Source organism: Crocodylus porosus, unplaced genomic scaffold, assembly GCF_001723895.1.
Source record: "Crocodylus porosus isolate Cpor-Errol unplaced genomic scaffold, CroPor_comp1, whole genome shotgun sequence".
NCBI classification, from domain to species: Eukaryota; Metazoa; Chordata; order Crocodylia; family Crocodylidae; genus Crocodylus; species Crocodylus porosus.
The window spans coordinates 72901-87503 of record NW_017728951.1 but is presented as its reverse complement, the minus strand read 5'-3'; the positions used below and the strand labels follow the sequence as shown (position 1 = coordinate 87503).

At 38.7% G+C, this 14603-nt stretch overlaps 1 protein-coding gene across 5 annotated transcripts in view; it reads right to left on the bottom strand.

Annotated features, from left to right (window-relative positions):
- The window catches only part of CFAP46 (cilia and flagella associated protein 46), a 146096-nt gene that overhangs the window by 61799 nt on the left and 69694 nt on the right, over positions 1-14603 (bottom strand). For 2 of the 5 annotated variants that reach the window (XM_019556104.1, XM_019556108.1), the window contains exons 22-32: positions 14290-14374; positions 14053-14191; positions 11946-12129; positions 10899-11058; positions 9041-9264; positions 4733-4855; positions 4378-4428; positions 4125-4292; positions 3227-3375; positions 2147-2245; positions 1757-1886 (exon numbers count right to left, since the gene is read on the bottom strand). In XM_019556104.1, the coding sequence (XP_019411649.1) occupies positions 1757-1886; positions 2147-2245; positions 3227-3375; positions 4125-4292; positions 4378-4428; positions 4733-4855; positions 9041-9264; positions 10899-11058; positions 11946-12129; positions 14053-14191; positions 14290-14374 (1512 nt within the window). The remainder of the gene's footprint in view (positions 1-1756; positions 1887-2146; positions 2246-3226; positions 3376-4124; positions 4293-4377; positions 4429-4732; positions 4856-9040; positions 9265-10898; positions 11059-11945; positions 12130-14052; positions 14192-14289; positions 14375-14603) is intronic. The other 3 variants (XM_019556106.1, XM_019556107.1, XM_019556105.1) reach the window with 3 other exon arrangements.

The following is a 14603-nucleotide window of genomic DNA, read 5'->3' as shown; positions in this document are numbered from 1 at the left end:
AGAAATTGGCCCCAAGATGGTGAGGCCCTCGACAGCTTGCCAAAACTGGGTAAGCGGCCCTCTGCCTGAAATAATTGCCCGCCCCTGGACTAAAGGAATCTGCATTACCAATCAGTGACATGTGCCACTATATAATTGAACTCTGACTAGCAAAAATAATGGCACTCTCATATGAAAAAGTTGACCTTTGTTGTCAGCAACAAAACAGAGTCTGAAGGACACTTTATGAAGACCTGGATGATGATATTAAGGAGATTACTAATGACACAACATAGAAGAATTCACAGGAAGGAAGAGGGCAAAGGGAGAGAGTAATGTGGAAAAAAGGAAATACTTGTAAATAAAAAGGAAATAAAAAGAAATAGAAATAAAAGCATAACAAATAGAAAGCAACAAGGTAATCAAGGTAAGGGAAAAATATTGTCTTGTTAAAGTAAGGTAGGGGAGAGGTAAAAAAGATAAACTAATCTGTGCCAACCTCCAGAACTGCCTGCAAGGGGGAGAGAAAATTGTCAGATAACCAAGTGAAGAAAAAATGGTATCAAGGTTGGAAACAGATGGCATCTTTCAAGTGTGATCAGCTGTACAGCAACATGCTGTGGCAGAGCTGATCTGCTTTACTGATGTCTACAGATGTTGCTGGGGCTGTTGTCCTGCAGGGTTGGGCCCCTGCTGCTCCTGGGGCCTGATCCTGCAGGAAAATGACCCCAGGTGCTATGCCCTGACTTGACACACATGGACAAGCAGGAGAAACCTCACACTTGCAGACCTTCCCCCCATTTCTGGGTGAAGGAGAATATGCCTGCAGGGGATTCTTACAGCATGTGCCTTCAAGTGCAGAGATAGGAACTCCCATGGGGTTTCCCCCTCCATGCTAACAGACATGTACCCCACATTGGGGCATGGAAGTATATGTACACTAGGAGAATGACACTACAGGAAATTTCCCCAGTACATGTCTACAGACACAGAAAGGGAAACATCCATAGGGGTTTCACCCTCCACATTTGCAGACTGTACCTCAACCCAGGGCACAGCAGCATGATATGCACATCAGGGAATCCCCCTACAGAAGACTACCCAATCCTGTCTCACGCCAACCTGCGACTGTCTTGCAGGATCGAGCCCCTGAAGCCTGCAAAGCTTCTGCCTAGGGCAGCTGGAGAGTGCAGGCAGCCACAGAGCATTTGTTTGCCATAACCAAAAAAATGTTGGCTGCAAAAAGGTAGCACAAATTATGACTAGGGTTATCACTGTCACAACAGTTAGGTATCTGTGCCATGACAAAGAGCTAAGACATCTGTTTGCTCAAGTTCTGGACCACTATAAAAAATGTTATGGTGCCATAAAGGCAATTTGTGTTTGCAGGTTTAGGCTGGAACTCCTTTTCTTCCTACTCTATCTTTAGCACTGACACTGGGCAGTCCAAAGGAAACTGCTCCTGTCAGCTGGTGCAAAGACCAGGACTGTATGACCATATATACATTCAGCTCTTGCTGTATCCTGCTGCAGCCTACATCTGTTGTTCATGTTGGACAAACCCAGCTCACATGCAGGTGACAAGCAAGAGAAATCAAATGGAAGAAATCTTAAAGAGCATCTAAGAATTCAAGAAACAAGACCCCCAGAGTTTAACACTGATTTTAAAAGCAGCTGACTTGATTGAAACCAACAACAAACTGTAATCTTTCTAGAAAGCCAGTAAACACAGAAACTTTGTTCAATAGCATCTATGTGTGGAAGTAAATTAAATAACCTTTTCCTTTGCTGTAACTGAGTTGCTCCAGGGGCTCTCATCTGGTTTGGTATGTTCAAATGATTCACTTATTTCATCTTCCTTTTGTGGTACATTATGTTCCTTTTCCAGTGCAATCTCTTGTCTACACCTAAATTGGAAAGGTGGGAGGGAAGCAAATGAAAACATATATTTAAAAACACTTTTAAACCTGAAATGTTACTATACTACATTTTTTATGCCGGCAGTTCTTAAATATGTAGCAAATCTCAACCAACTTGTGCACTGCCCCAAATATAGCAAAGCTGCTGATAGGAAAGGCACTTTAAAAATAAATCTTCTTACATATTACTGATTTATAACCATGGAAAATAAAGATGCATATATAACGCTGACTGTAATAACACATACATTGCTTGTTCCACTTCATTGATATATGCTTCTCCAACTGCTTTCTCATGATATGAAGATGCCTGATTCAGCTTCATATCTGAACATATCAGGGCAATTCTTCGAAAACAAAAAAATAAATTTCCTTATCAATCACAAAAAACTCCTAACATTTCTTGATATAAATAGACTTTAAAATAGGGTACATTTTTAATGTTTTCCATTCATTCCTGTTTATAAGCTTGCATTCTTATCTAAGAAAAGTTTAAAATGTATTAAATAATCTATAAAATTCTTGGAAGAGTATATTCAAGTGAAATTAGATATCTAAGGATGAAAAGTCTCAAAAATAATTTTCAATGCTGTGGCACTACAAAATGTGTGTATTAACTGAACAGTATTTCTGTTTTTCTCTGAAGAGTTGCATTTACATAATACAATACGACCTATCTAAACTATCTAAAATAGTTCTTGACAACTTTGAAATGCCTTTTGGTTTCCTAATTCAAAACTCCATTTTATACTTGTATTGTGAGTGTAACTAGAGTAATTAGGTGAACATGTGTTCTGAGAATACTGCTGACAGTCCAGTTTCAGGGGCTTTAAAAAACTAGCTTTGCAAATGTCAAGCTCTATCTAGATACTAAGGGCTATTATTTTATGAAATGTCACAAATATTGTTTTAAACTGGCAATGGTATTGGATACACAAATTCAGTTTCCTGCACATTAAACATTTTTAACATTTAACACTTAGCAATTTACAGATACTATATTATTAATCTGATCAGAAAAGTAAGTGAGCACTATGGAATTTTGGCCACCAAAAATGAAAGATTTTAAAAGATAACACTTGCTTCACATGGGCAGGCTAACATAATGCAAGGCATAACTACCTAATATATTTTGTCCTTTTGTTGGTGCAAGCAAAAAGGCTGGCCTGCAGATTATCCTAAACTATTAATTGTTAACATAAGGAGCACCACTGACTTTAAAGCCATAAAAAAAGAAAACTATAATTTAAAGTTGGAATGATTCTGATTTCCAATCCCAAAGACTGCATAACTCTCCCATTTTGGAAAAGCAAATAACCAATACAAACCGGAGATGATAGAGATCAGAAAGAGTTTTACTTTCCAGAACTTCATGAGCAATAACCTCAGCAAGCTGAAAGATGGGAAGAATCAAATGGGTGCAAGAAATCTTCTGCAGCTCCTTAGCCAAAAGGTCCATGAAATATAATGTGTAAGTCTAAAATTAAATTTGACATTAAATTCAATAACAACTGATTATGGTTTTAAACTATTAAATTCTTCCATCAATTGCCAAAAGTGTTAATAAAAACAAAAACTAAACAGAAATCTCTAAATGCATCAAGTATAATATTAATATTTATACAGATTTTAAAACTGAAATAGCACCTAAGTCTGTGTATACACACACGTGTGTGCGCAATTTCTCTGTAATCCCTTTTTTTCTACAAAGAATAATGGTCTTAAATTTCATCAAGGGAGATACAGGCTGGATATCAGAAAGAATTTTCTGTATTTGAGGGTAGTTAAACATTAAAACAAAAATGCCTGCTGAGGTTGTGGTATCTCCATCATTAAAAGTTTCTAAGGGAAAGTTAGACAAACATTTGTTTGGGATGGTTTGGATAGGAATGATCCTGCCTTGTGGAAGTGAACTCAACTTAACTTATGGAAGAGAAGTACTGTGCGTGCATGTGTGTATACATGCACTCACAGTAATTTTATTACACAAGTTAAGTCTCTTCCATTATACTACTTTAACTATAGAATTCAGAATAGAATCAAAGAAAAAGACCTGGAAGGAGTATCAAGTAGTCAAGAAAAAAGGGATTAGAGAAAAATAATCTTTCTAAAAACTATACAAAAACAGTCTTTACTGTATAGACAGGAAAAGAGATGTCTGAAATTGTTCGCCGCTTTTGTTCTTTAAAGTAATGACTGCATTGCAGTTTTCAAAAGTGTACTTACAGGTACCCGAATGTTATCTTGGTTAATACCACAAGAGCTTGCTTCCTGTTTAAAAGCATCTCTAACTTCATCAGGACAATCATAGGTAGCCCATTCCTCCACACTTGCTGGTAAGGTATCGACTGATCCCTTCTGTTTAGGTTTGTCTTTTGTAACTGAAGCTTGTGCCTATAATAAAGGAATGTTTTAGACTGAGCTTTTCATTTCTAGCCGGTAAATATTCACTTAATTAAACGCAACAAAAGACAGATACCTGTTTGGTATCCTTCTGAGCTTTGCCTTTTTTGGGGGTGGTGGATTCCACCTGAAAAGCAGCAGGAAAACAAAACACATTTTAAAAAGTTCTTGTAACCTGATGTCCTCAGCAAATACAACATCTGGATTCAGAATTATTTGCTCACTGATAAATATTTCAAAGATCCTAGGGCTTTCAGAGGGGAAAGCAGTGGGGTGGGGAGAGGAGCATTGTGCCACCAGTTTCTATGGTTCTGTACTTGAACTGATCCCATTGACATAATTATTTTTCATAAAAATCAAAAAGAAAACAAAAAACACTACACACAGATGCATGCACACACACGCAGAGTTACCTTCCCTCTCCATCTTACTTGTTTTGTATCTTTATTGCCTTTATCTTTCTTAAGAGTGTTTGGCTGTACATTCTGAAAAGCAGTTGTTTGTGATGGCTTTGCTAATACTTTTATAACAGATTCTGCTGCTGACAGGCAAACCTAAATAACAAAGTTATTACAATTATTTACCAGTTAACTGCTAATAATTAATTTTTTTTGTTAAATGCTGTCCTTAGCTAATAAACTCTAAATCATACACGACTGACTAAAGAGTATTCAAAAGCATTATAAGATTTTATTCAGGCACTTCTCACCATACTGCATCTAAAAGCTGCTGAAGCATTATGGCTAAACTTATTTGTTGTGGTTGGACACAGAAGATGAAGTATTTTCCATACCAAATATGAATTGGGAGTTTGTGACAAGATACAGGTTTCACATGTTGCAGATTAATTTTAGATATTAATCCTGCAGATTAATTCTTAGGTATATGAAAATTCCTGGAAAAAATCTGTCTTGTGGCAGGTAAGCTTTGATGGTTTCAGTCCTGGTATCCATCTTAATTAAGAATGTAATTCAGTTTATGTATACTCACGATCATGCCACTGTGAACACCTGAGACATTCTCAAGCACACTGCAATCCAGTTTGGGATCAGGAAGGCATACAAGTACCAAGATAGAGCCAAATCACTAGGCATGCTCTAAGCACACATTCCTTCCAACAGCCCTGAATTCAATTAAAATCCAATGATGATAAGCTATGTCACCCATTATAACTAGTAACCTAGTAGTTAAAGCACTCTCCCAAGAAACAGGAGAACTAGGTTGTAGGCCCTCAACATCCTGAGGGGATTTGAAAGTGCATCTCCAACTTCTTAGGCCCTAACCATACCTATGAGGCCATTGAGATGTCAAGTAAAGGGATTCTGACTCAGTAGCTTGGTGGATATGGCATTGACATGGGTGGCAAGGGCAGATACTCATCACTTATTTAAGCCAACCTAGATTTTAGGTAGATCCAGGAATGAATTGGCTGTGACCCTCAAACATAGTTATGGCAGTACTTCAGCAAGAACTTCACAAACTATTTTGTGAGAGATGATCAAAAATCCTTTATAAGACCTTAGACATCCTGTGGACTAAACTGATATCATGTCTGTTTGTTCCATGACCCAATTTCTAGTTGGGTTCTTAGTGCATTGCATTATTTTTAAATCAGGGGCATCTGGTATTGTAATGAGTTTATTTAAACTTTCAAAAAAAATCACTCTGGACAGATCTACATGTACATTTAATTTGCAGCAATAAACTCTGGCACATATTGCATCTGAGTTTATTGCTCCCAGGCACGCCATTTGAATGTGCACCTGGGACCACAGCACATTGAGCCAGGTTGGAGCAGCCCCAGCTGATGGAGGTTCAGGGGGTCAGCCTGCCAGCCCAGGGCTGCTCCTGACAGGCTCCATGGGCTGTGGAGCGGCTGGCTGGGGCACCAGGATGCTCCAATGAGGGGCAGCTGGCAGGCAGCCCCTGCACTGAAGAAGTCTTGTGCCCCAGCCAGCCCTGTCAGTGTCTACACATGTGCTGCTGTGCACAAAAAAAACCTCTGTAGCAGGATAGTACTTGTATTTACCCTGATGTGGAGTTTTTTTAGTTTTCTGTAGCCTAATAGAGCAGCATATGTAAACGCTGAGACATTTACTGCAGAGCTAATTAGGCAACTCCACAGTAATCATCTTATGTAGAAGAGTTCCTTGTTGCCTAACAGATGATCACTAAGAGTTTAATTCTTCTAAAGCCTCCTTTGGAAATAAGAATAAGCAAAACAGTCTCTAAGGCAGGAGTGGGCAAAATATGGCCTGCGGGCTGGATCCAGTCCCAGGCCTGGATAACTTTATCTGCCCCCCAGCAGGTCCCTCAGTCCTGCCTGACCCAGACACCATCCAGCTTATGGTGCATCCTGCCACCCTGAGGCACGCAGTGGGGTGGCTCTGTGGCTGAACTCCAGTTCTAGGCAGCCTCAGTGGTGGTGGTTCCTTCCGACTGCTGCCTCTACCAGCCCAGGTCCCAGCCCCATCCACATGGAGATTGGTGGGGAACATCCCCACTATACCCACCCTGACCAGAAAGGACCAGGTCTGGACCAGACAGGATCCATGTGCATAGACCTGACACCGGGTTGCCCTGCGCCTGCTCTGGACCTGCCTGCTTACAATCACAGTGGTGGTAGCAGAAGCCACCACGTAGAAGTTACTACTGGGATTAGGGGAAAAGCAGCTGCTTCCCCCTCACCACTGCTGGGCTCTTCTTGCTGCTGTTTTCCAGAGCCCGCACTCAGGGTGCCCTGTGGTTCCTCTCTGCCACTGCCACCATTGCCACCTCCAGGCTGCCCAGGAGGGCAGTGGTGGTGGTGGAGAGGAGCCCCAGGGCAGCCTGGGCATGGGCTCTGGGAGTCCACAGCAAGAAGGGGCTGGCAGTGGCGAGGGGGAGGTGGTGGCTGCTGTTCCTTCGCACCCAGCTGCAGCTTTTGCCCAGCTGCTGCTGCCACCAATCATCGTGGTCAAGCTGGTCTGGAGTGGGTGTGGGGCAGGCTGGGGCTGTGTGCATAGGTCCTAGCTGGTCCGCTCTGGCTGGGGTGAGCCCAGAGTGGCTGTGGGGTGGGGTGGGGCTGGGGCTCTGCGCTGAGCTATTGCTGGGTGGTGGTGGTGGTGGCAGCGGCAGGGAGGAGCTGCAGGGCACACGGGTTCCAGAGTGTTGCGGGGGGGGGGGGGGCCAGGGAGGTGGTGCTTAAGACTGGCTCACAACAGCTCTCCAAAACTGCCTATGTGGTCCGTGGGTCCAAATAATTGCCCACCCCTATCCTAAGGCATTTAAATAATTTTAACTCATCTTTTTTTCTCATTCATTTTGATCAAATCTCTTCTTCTGCTTATCCCCATTACACAGGGAGTCTAACAAGCTCCTCGTATCTTTTAGAATAAGTTTCTTTTCTAAAGTATCTTTTCTGGCTAATTTGCTGCTCACAGTAATTTTCCACTTTTATGCATTACCCCTCAGACAGGTACTGCGCTATTGTAGAGGGACTGATAGATGCATTTTGATTTTGATTCCTAGCATTATTCTGAATTCTAGCAGTATCTTAAATCTTACTGTTTCTCTTCCTCTACAGAGGTAGACAAGCTCAGTCAAGCCAAGCATATTGAGAATTTGGATAATGTGAAATTGGAAATGTTAGCCACCAGTATTCTGCTTTTCAAAATTCCTTTTCCCAAATTTCTGATACATTATATAATCCAGCCCAATCATTAGCAAGACAGTGTTCAATTAGAAGCTCTTATACTAAACAATCATCAACATTTGGAATCACGGTAGAAAACAACACACAACATATACAAGAGAGCTAATGCTAATCTGAAGTCCTAAAAAATGATGGGTAGGGACACCTTATAAACTACCTGAATCGGAGATGCATAAGCTTTCATTCGCAAGAGCTCACTTCAACAGAAGCTATGAAAGGATATACAGTTAGTCTATAACATACATCTTTACTCTGCCTATAACTTTTTTATATGGAGCCTAGTTTGCAGATCTCTAGGCACTAGTTCTCATCCTACCACTTATAACAACATGTGGCATTAACTGGTACGTACAAAATGAATACAGAATAGTATGCTTCTTCTGATGCTTGCTGTAACTCTCATTAATGTTCATGGAAATTAGGCATATACATCAATGCAGGAAGAGAGCATTTAATGAGGTTCATTAGATGAGTTTTGAAATGTTATAGAACAGCCAAAAGTGATTCGTTTAGAAAATTAATAACACTGAGTGAATATTAAAGCATTCTAGTTTCATGAAGCTTAATGGATAGTTAAATCAATTCAAGAGCTGATTTAAGTCAGATAATTCATTTATGTTAAATGATGCACCCTTTGAAATGATCTAAGACATTACCTATTTATAATTATAATTCTTCAACAATAACTGTAAATTATGTAGCTTCTCCAGTCATGGTTACTCTTTTGTGAGTAGTTTAGAAAGTACAGTTTAAAACCTTTCAGAAAAGAATCCATAGGTATGTTTCATATATACAGACATAGCCGTTGGCTAACTACTACTTTTCTTCAAATGATTGTTGGAAGAACTTTAACTATGCTGAGGTCTTCTCAAGATTCTTAGGATAAATATTTTTAATGTAATACTCAGAAATAAAAAATCTTAACTATACAGTAAAAGTAGATGTATTATAATAAAGACATAGTGTAGTTATATTAAATGTGGCTAGTATATATTTATCGATATATAAATACATTGCCATACATTAGTTTATTTTATCTTCTTACCTGCCAGATACGAATGATGCATGCATATGCCATCAAACAGCGTTGTTGGTGGTAAGGTGAACTACAGCCAGAAATTATAGCTGTTAAAGTATAGGCTCTAAATAAATTTTCCAGTTGCCTTATATTTCGTAGATCTTGAAAAGCCACTTGGGGAACTGTATTATTTTCTCCAAGGTCTATCATCAGCTTTGATGACAACGGAGTTTCCTTTATGAGATGTTTTTCTGTTAAAAAATAGCCCCCACAAATTACAATAAAAACAATATCCAAATGATTTTTATATTGTCCAGTATTTAAAGGCTGCATTTCTGCATTAGAAATGTCAGTCGATCTATTGGTAGGAAGATGATATTACTAGAAAAGTGAAAATCCAACTTAGCAAAGGTGTTATTGATATGAAAATGCAGTATTACTTCTATCATATTTTTATTAATAAGAAACTTAAAAGGATATACTTACATGAAGTCTAAATGCTCTGACAAAAATGGAAAGTCAAAATAAATTCATCCTCACCTGATTATGTCTACTTTATCAAAGTTGTGAATAGGAGGACCCTTGAGAGATCAATATAACGGTGCTCTGTTACTTACGAAGCTGGTATAATCATCTCTCTAATACTCTATTGCAGTTTTACTGCATATTTCAGGGGTCTCAAAAAAGCTTAAGTCTTTTTTTGTTTTATAGATACACAAAATCCCTCTGATCCTCTGAAGGACAAATCAAAACTGAGGATTTTTGAGAACTTTAAGCTTAAAGGGAAGTACTGGAATTGTAGAATTCTCCTGCAACACAATATTGAAATGCCACAGTGCAAAGTTTATATAAAACACTTAATGTTTTACTTCTGAAAAAGGACTAATGTAAGGAACCAATAAAATTAGGTGGAATGGATTGGAAATATTATTAAAATTGATTTTAAATTTCTATGAACTTACAGATAATAATTAACACTTAAAGAAAACACGAGTAGAACATGACGGGCAATGCCATTTTAATTTTATGAATGTTAGCAGAGCCATAGTGCATAATGTCTTTTACAATTGCAAGACACAGTTTGTTCTGTTTTGATCCATCACATCTGTTTACATGAAAAGACAATGGCAGTAGAACAGACGCTAATTTAGACTGTATACCTTTGTTTTTTTAAATTAGATGGTGGAACACTCGATTAAAAGCGTTCATTGAGGCACTAGCAATGTGAGTGCTCAAAAGTGACTGAGGAGTCTACAGTAACTCTGTACTGCTCCCTACTGCACTGCAGAGAACATGACTAAGCTGAGGAACAGCAGTGAAGTTCTGTACCCAGGGCTACTTCTGTGCTCCGCCACAAAGGTGGTGCCCGGGGTTTTGGCCCTGGTCACTCCCCATCAGTTATGCTACTGCCACTAAGAAACACTTCCTATCCACCCTCATTTGCTCTAAATGGGCACTACCTTGTCCTCTTCCTGTCCACCCTCTCTTGCTTTAAACCTGGAAATAAGTCTCCAAAGCCACCCTCAAGAAGCCCTTCTTGGTGCTCTTGAGAACTTGGTCTGATGTGATTAAAAACAGTGAGCGGGGATGTCCTCAGGGGCACAGTTTCCAGGTTTGGCATGTGCAGATGAGGAGTGGGTAGGGTAAGCAGACTCCTCCACAGTGCTTTTGGGAGAACTATGGAAGCAGTCCAGACAGGCTCTAAGCTTATTTTTCATTTTGATTTTGAGTCATTCTCTTTTGTAAATGAAGATGCACGTACAATAAAAAGGTGTATTTATATATTTTAAATGATCATATATGCCTTTATCCTGTAAAGTCAGTAAGACAAGAAGTACACACTACAATTATTACAAATAAATTATTTCAAAAGACTGGTACACACCACCTTCTTCAAGAGGTTCCGTGGCAAATTTCATATGTAGCAAGATATTTATTGCCCAATCCAGGTGTTTAATAACATTATCAAGAGGAAACTGATTGCTGTATAACCATTCAGAAAATTCCATCAGATAATTCACTTTTTGCCACTGACTTTCTTTTTTCTGTTAAGAAATAATGCAAGAATGCATTATGAAGAAGCTTATGTATTCTGAAACATTATAATATACTGATATGGAATACAAAATAGTTTTGCCATTAATGTTTCTGAAAAATTAAATAGATGGTCAACAATGAATTGTAATCATCTAGTCATGAAGAAAAGTCTAATTAGATACAATGAAAACATCTTACGGAAAACTATTTATTTTTTTAAAGATTCATCAATTAGCTACTGATGGACTTTTCCTTCACTGACATGGTCTGTTAGAAATTTGAACTTTCATTGGGTCTCAAGATTTAAACCACACTCACTGTAAATGTAATTTCAGAAGACTGACTCGCCCCAAATCGACCAACAAAATAATTTGCAAAATATTTTAAATAATCTCTGGAAAAACAGATTTTTGAGGACTTTAAGCTTAAAGGTATTCCTTTGCACCTGGCTGCTGCACTGCTGCTTTTCCCTGCCCACTCCAGCACCATGTGTCGGAGCGGACCCTGGGCTCCTACCACCTCACCCTGGGCCCCACCGGCTGCCACTCACTGCTTCACTCAACGCTGCTACCACTGCCGTCACTGTTTCGCCCTACAGCACCTCCCACACTGAGTGGTATAACGAAACTGCTGAGTGCTAAGCGAAACTAGGTAGGTATTTTTAATGAGCGCTATAGTGAAACTGGGGTAAGCAAAACCGCGTTAAGTGAGGGTTGCCTGTATGGTATATTGTAGGACCTGCTTTACAACAGAATGCTTGTGTACCTCTTGCTTATTGCTTGAAATTAGTACCTTTAAATACTACCCCATGAAAAACCTCTAATAATATATGATACACCTTTTTATTTTCAAACTATGCACTTAAGAATTTTTTAATAATGAACAACACACAAACCTGTAAAGCTTCAATTGCATTTTGATAGCAGGTTAACTGCCCAACAAGGTCTTTGGACACTGATGCCAGATGATGCCACATATTTGACAAATAATCCTCACTTTCTTCTCTGAATTTCTGAATGTCCATCATAAAATTACATCCAAGTCTTGTCTTTACAATAACCATATGTTCAAAAATCAGCCTAGCAAAAAAAAAAAAAAAAAAAAGAATATTTAAAATAAATCACTTCCTTATCTGTGAAGTTCCCCGTGCACTTCAAGTAGTTCAAAGGGACTATACATAAGAAAAAGCTCTGTCTAGTGTAAACCGGTACAAGCTGCCATAGTACTGTACTATGCTGCTTGTATATAAGTCTTTTGAGAATTAGGGTGTCAGACTGCTTGTCATTTAGTTTTGAAGCTTTATCCTAACTGGACTTACAGCTGGACAAAGTCTGATGTTCTGCTATTTATTTTATTAAAGTGGTAAAACATTTCCTATCCCACAATAATAATGCATCTAATTTTTATGACTTTAGGGAAAACTGCTCTTAAATTATGTTCAGTTATTGATAGTTAAAATATGCTCATTAAAAAAGAAATGTTAAATATATGGCCTTACCTAAAGAAATAAGATATGTAAGGAGTTAACTGCCTACACTACAGAGTTTCTGCTGCCTTAACTGAAGCCACTGAATAGCCCTACCAACAAAGTGTGAGGCAATGGACAAAAGACCTTAAAAGAGAAATATGAAATGTTCATCCTCTGGGGTAGCATCTTAATTGTTTGAGCTTCAATGTTTATACACTATCTAAAGGGCTTAGCTACATAACTAACATCATTGGCTCACAGGATATTAATAAGCAGGAAGATTTCAGGAAGACAAAGAAATAATAAGAAGGAAATTAAGAAAAAGGTTAAAACAGAGGCCCATATTTTAAACATGTGGCATGAGTGGAACACCCATTGGAAAACAGAGTAAAAATAGCTAAGGAAAATAAGTGGGATTTTGCTACATTTACTGAAATATAAGACAAGCCCCCCATTCCCTAATCATTATGGGAGGAAAAAAGCTCCTCATCTTATATTTGTATACAAGGAAACCTCCCTAAATACACTGTCTATTGTTAAACTACTGCCAAAAGCAGTAATGGAAATGAACTAGGAAGCTGATTAACATAACTATAAAACACAGAGATCAAACATATTGGTGCTCCCAATTGTGATTTTTGATGTATTTATTTTGATGTATTTATTTGGTCCCCCATCACTTCTCCATACTCTGATGTATGTTTGAGCACCCTTCCCAGTGAAAACCTATCTCTGACTATTACATTTATATCATCCATGTCCCCTCCCGGTATCTTTACTCCACTTATAACCTCGGTTATTTTTATTTTTTGTGCTAATGGTTCCATGCTACACATAAACAGTAGTGGTGATAGGGGGCACCCTTGTCTCACCCCTGTTTGGATTTTAAAGGCCCCATTTAGGTACCCATTAGTTTGGACTTGACTCTACTTCTCTGTACAAAAACCTTATCCAACATAAAGATTTCTCTGAGAACCCCATTTTTTCTAGCACATGAAATATGTAATCTTGATCCACTCTGTCATATGCTCTTTCTAAATCTTGGTTTGCTATAGCTCTTTGTTTTCCTCTCTTGGATGTGGGACACTATCTCTGATCACTCTGAACACTTCAGAGATCCTTCTACCTGGTACTCCATATACTGTACTTGATTGTCATGTATTATTTTCTGGAACTTTTTCCTCAGTCATTAACATATAGTCCATATTAAGGACTGTAATCAGATTCCAGTTTTTCAGGAGTTCCTTCTCCCCCTTTTTTGAACAGTAAGATCATAATACCTCTTATAAAATCGTCCCTGCCTCTCCTGTTTGTGCTATTTCATCAAACACTTCCACTATATCCTTCCCTGTCCATGCTGAAAACTTCTTATACAATTCAATAGGCAGTCAATCTGGTCCTGGTAATAATTTCCCTCTTTTAAAGGTTCCCTTCATTTCCTTAAGCTTATCTTTTATGCCATCTTCTTTGCTTCCTCCTTCCTCTACTCTCTCTTCAATCTATTCTCAAGCAATCAAACAGAAAACCAACTTACAGTCTATGCTTAGTTCGAGGCAGAACCTGAATAGCTTCCTCCAACACTCTTAGTCCTGTTTCCCAATCTGCTTTATCATCATACACATGGAATAACAACCCATAGAGAGATGTTCTTAATGTCAGATCCTCCTCAGTACCTTTGAGATAAATTAAAATAATACATTGCTTGATTAGTGCAACTCTATCACAAAACTACTGGCTCATTTATTACTGATGACAAGAGCAAAGTACATGCCTGGGAGAAAGTCACCATCTGATGATCCAGTAGTCTGAAAATCCTTTGTAATCCATTGATGCAAAGGTAATGTATTTTCTTTTTCCTAAAAAGACAAAAAAGTAGTCCTTATGTTTGTTACCACAGCTCTTCATGTGTTGTTGCTCTGCTGTTTTCAACATATTGATAAGGAACATTAAGTTAAAATATTCAAGCTACTCAGGGACACAGAGGTTAAAGATGTCTTGTTATGGCTCTCTGACATGGGCTCTTATCCATGACTTCCCCAAAACACCCTAGCTGTAAATGAGAACCTAGTCATTTGGGTTTAGAGT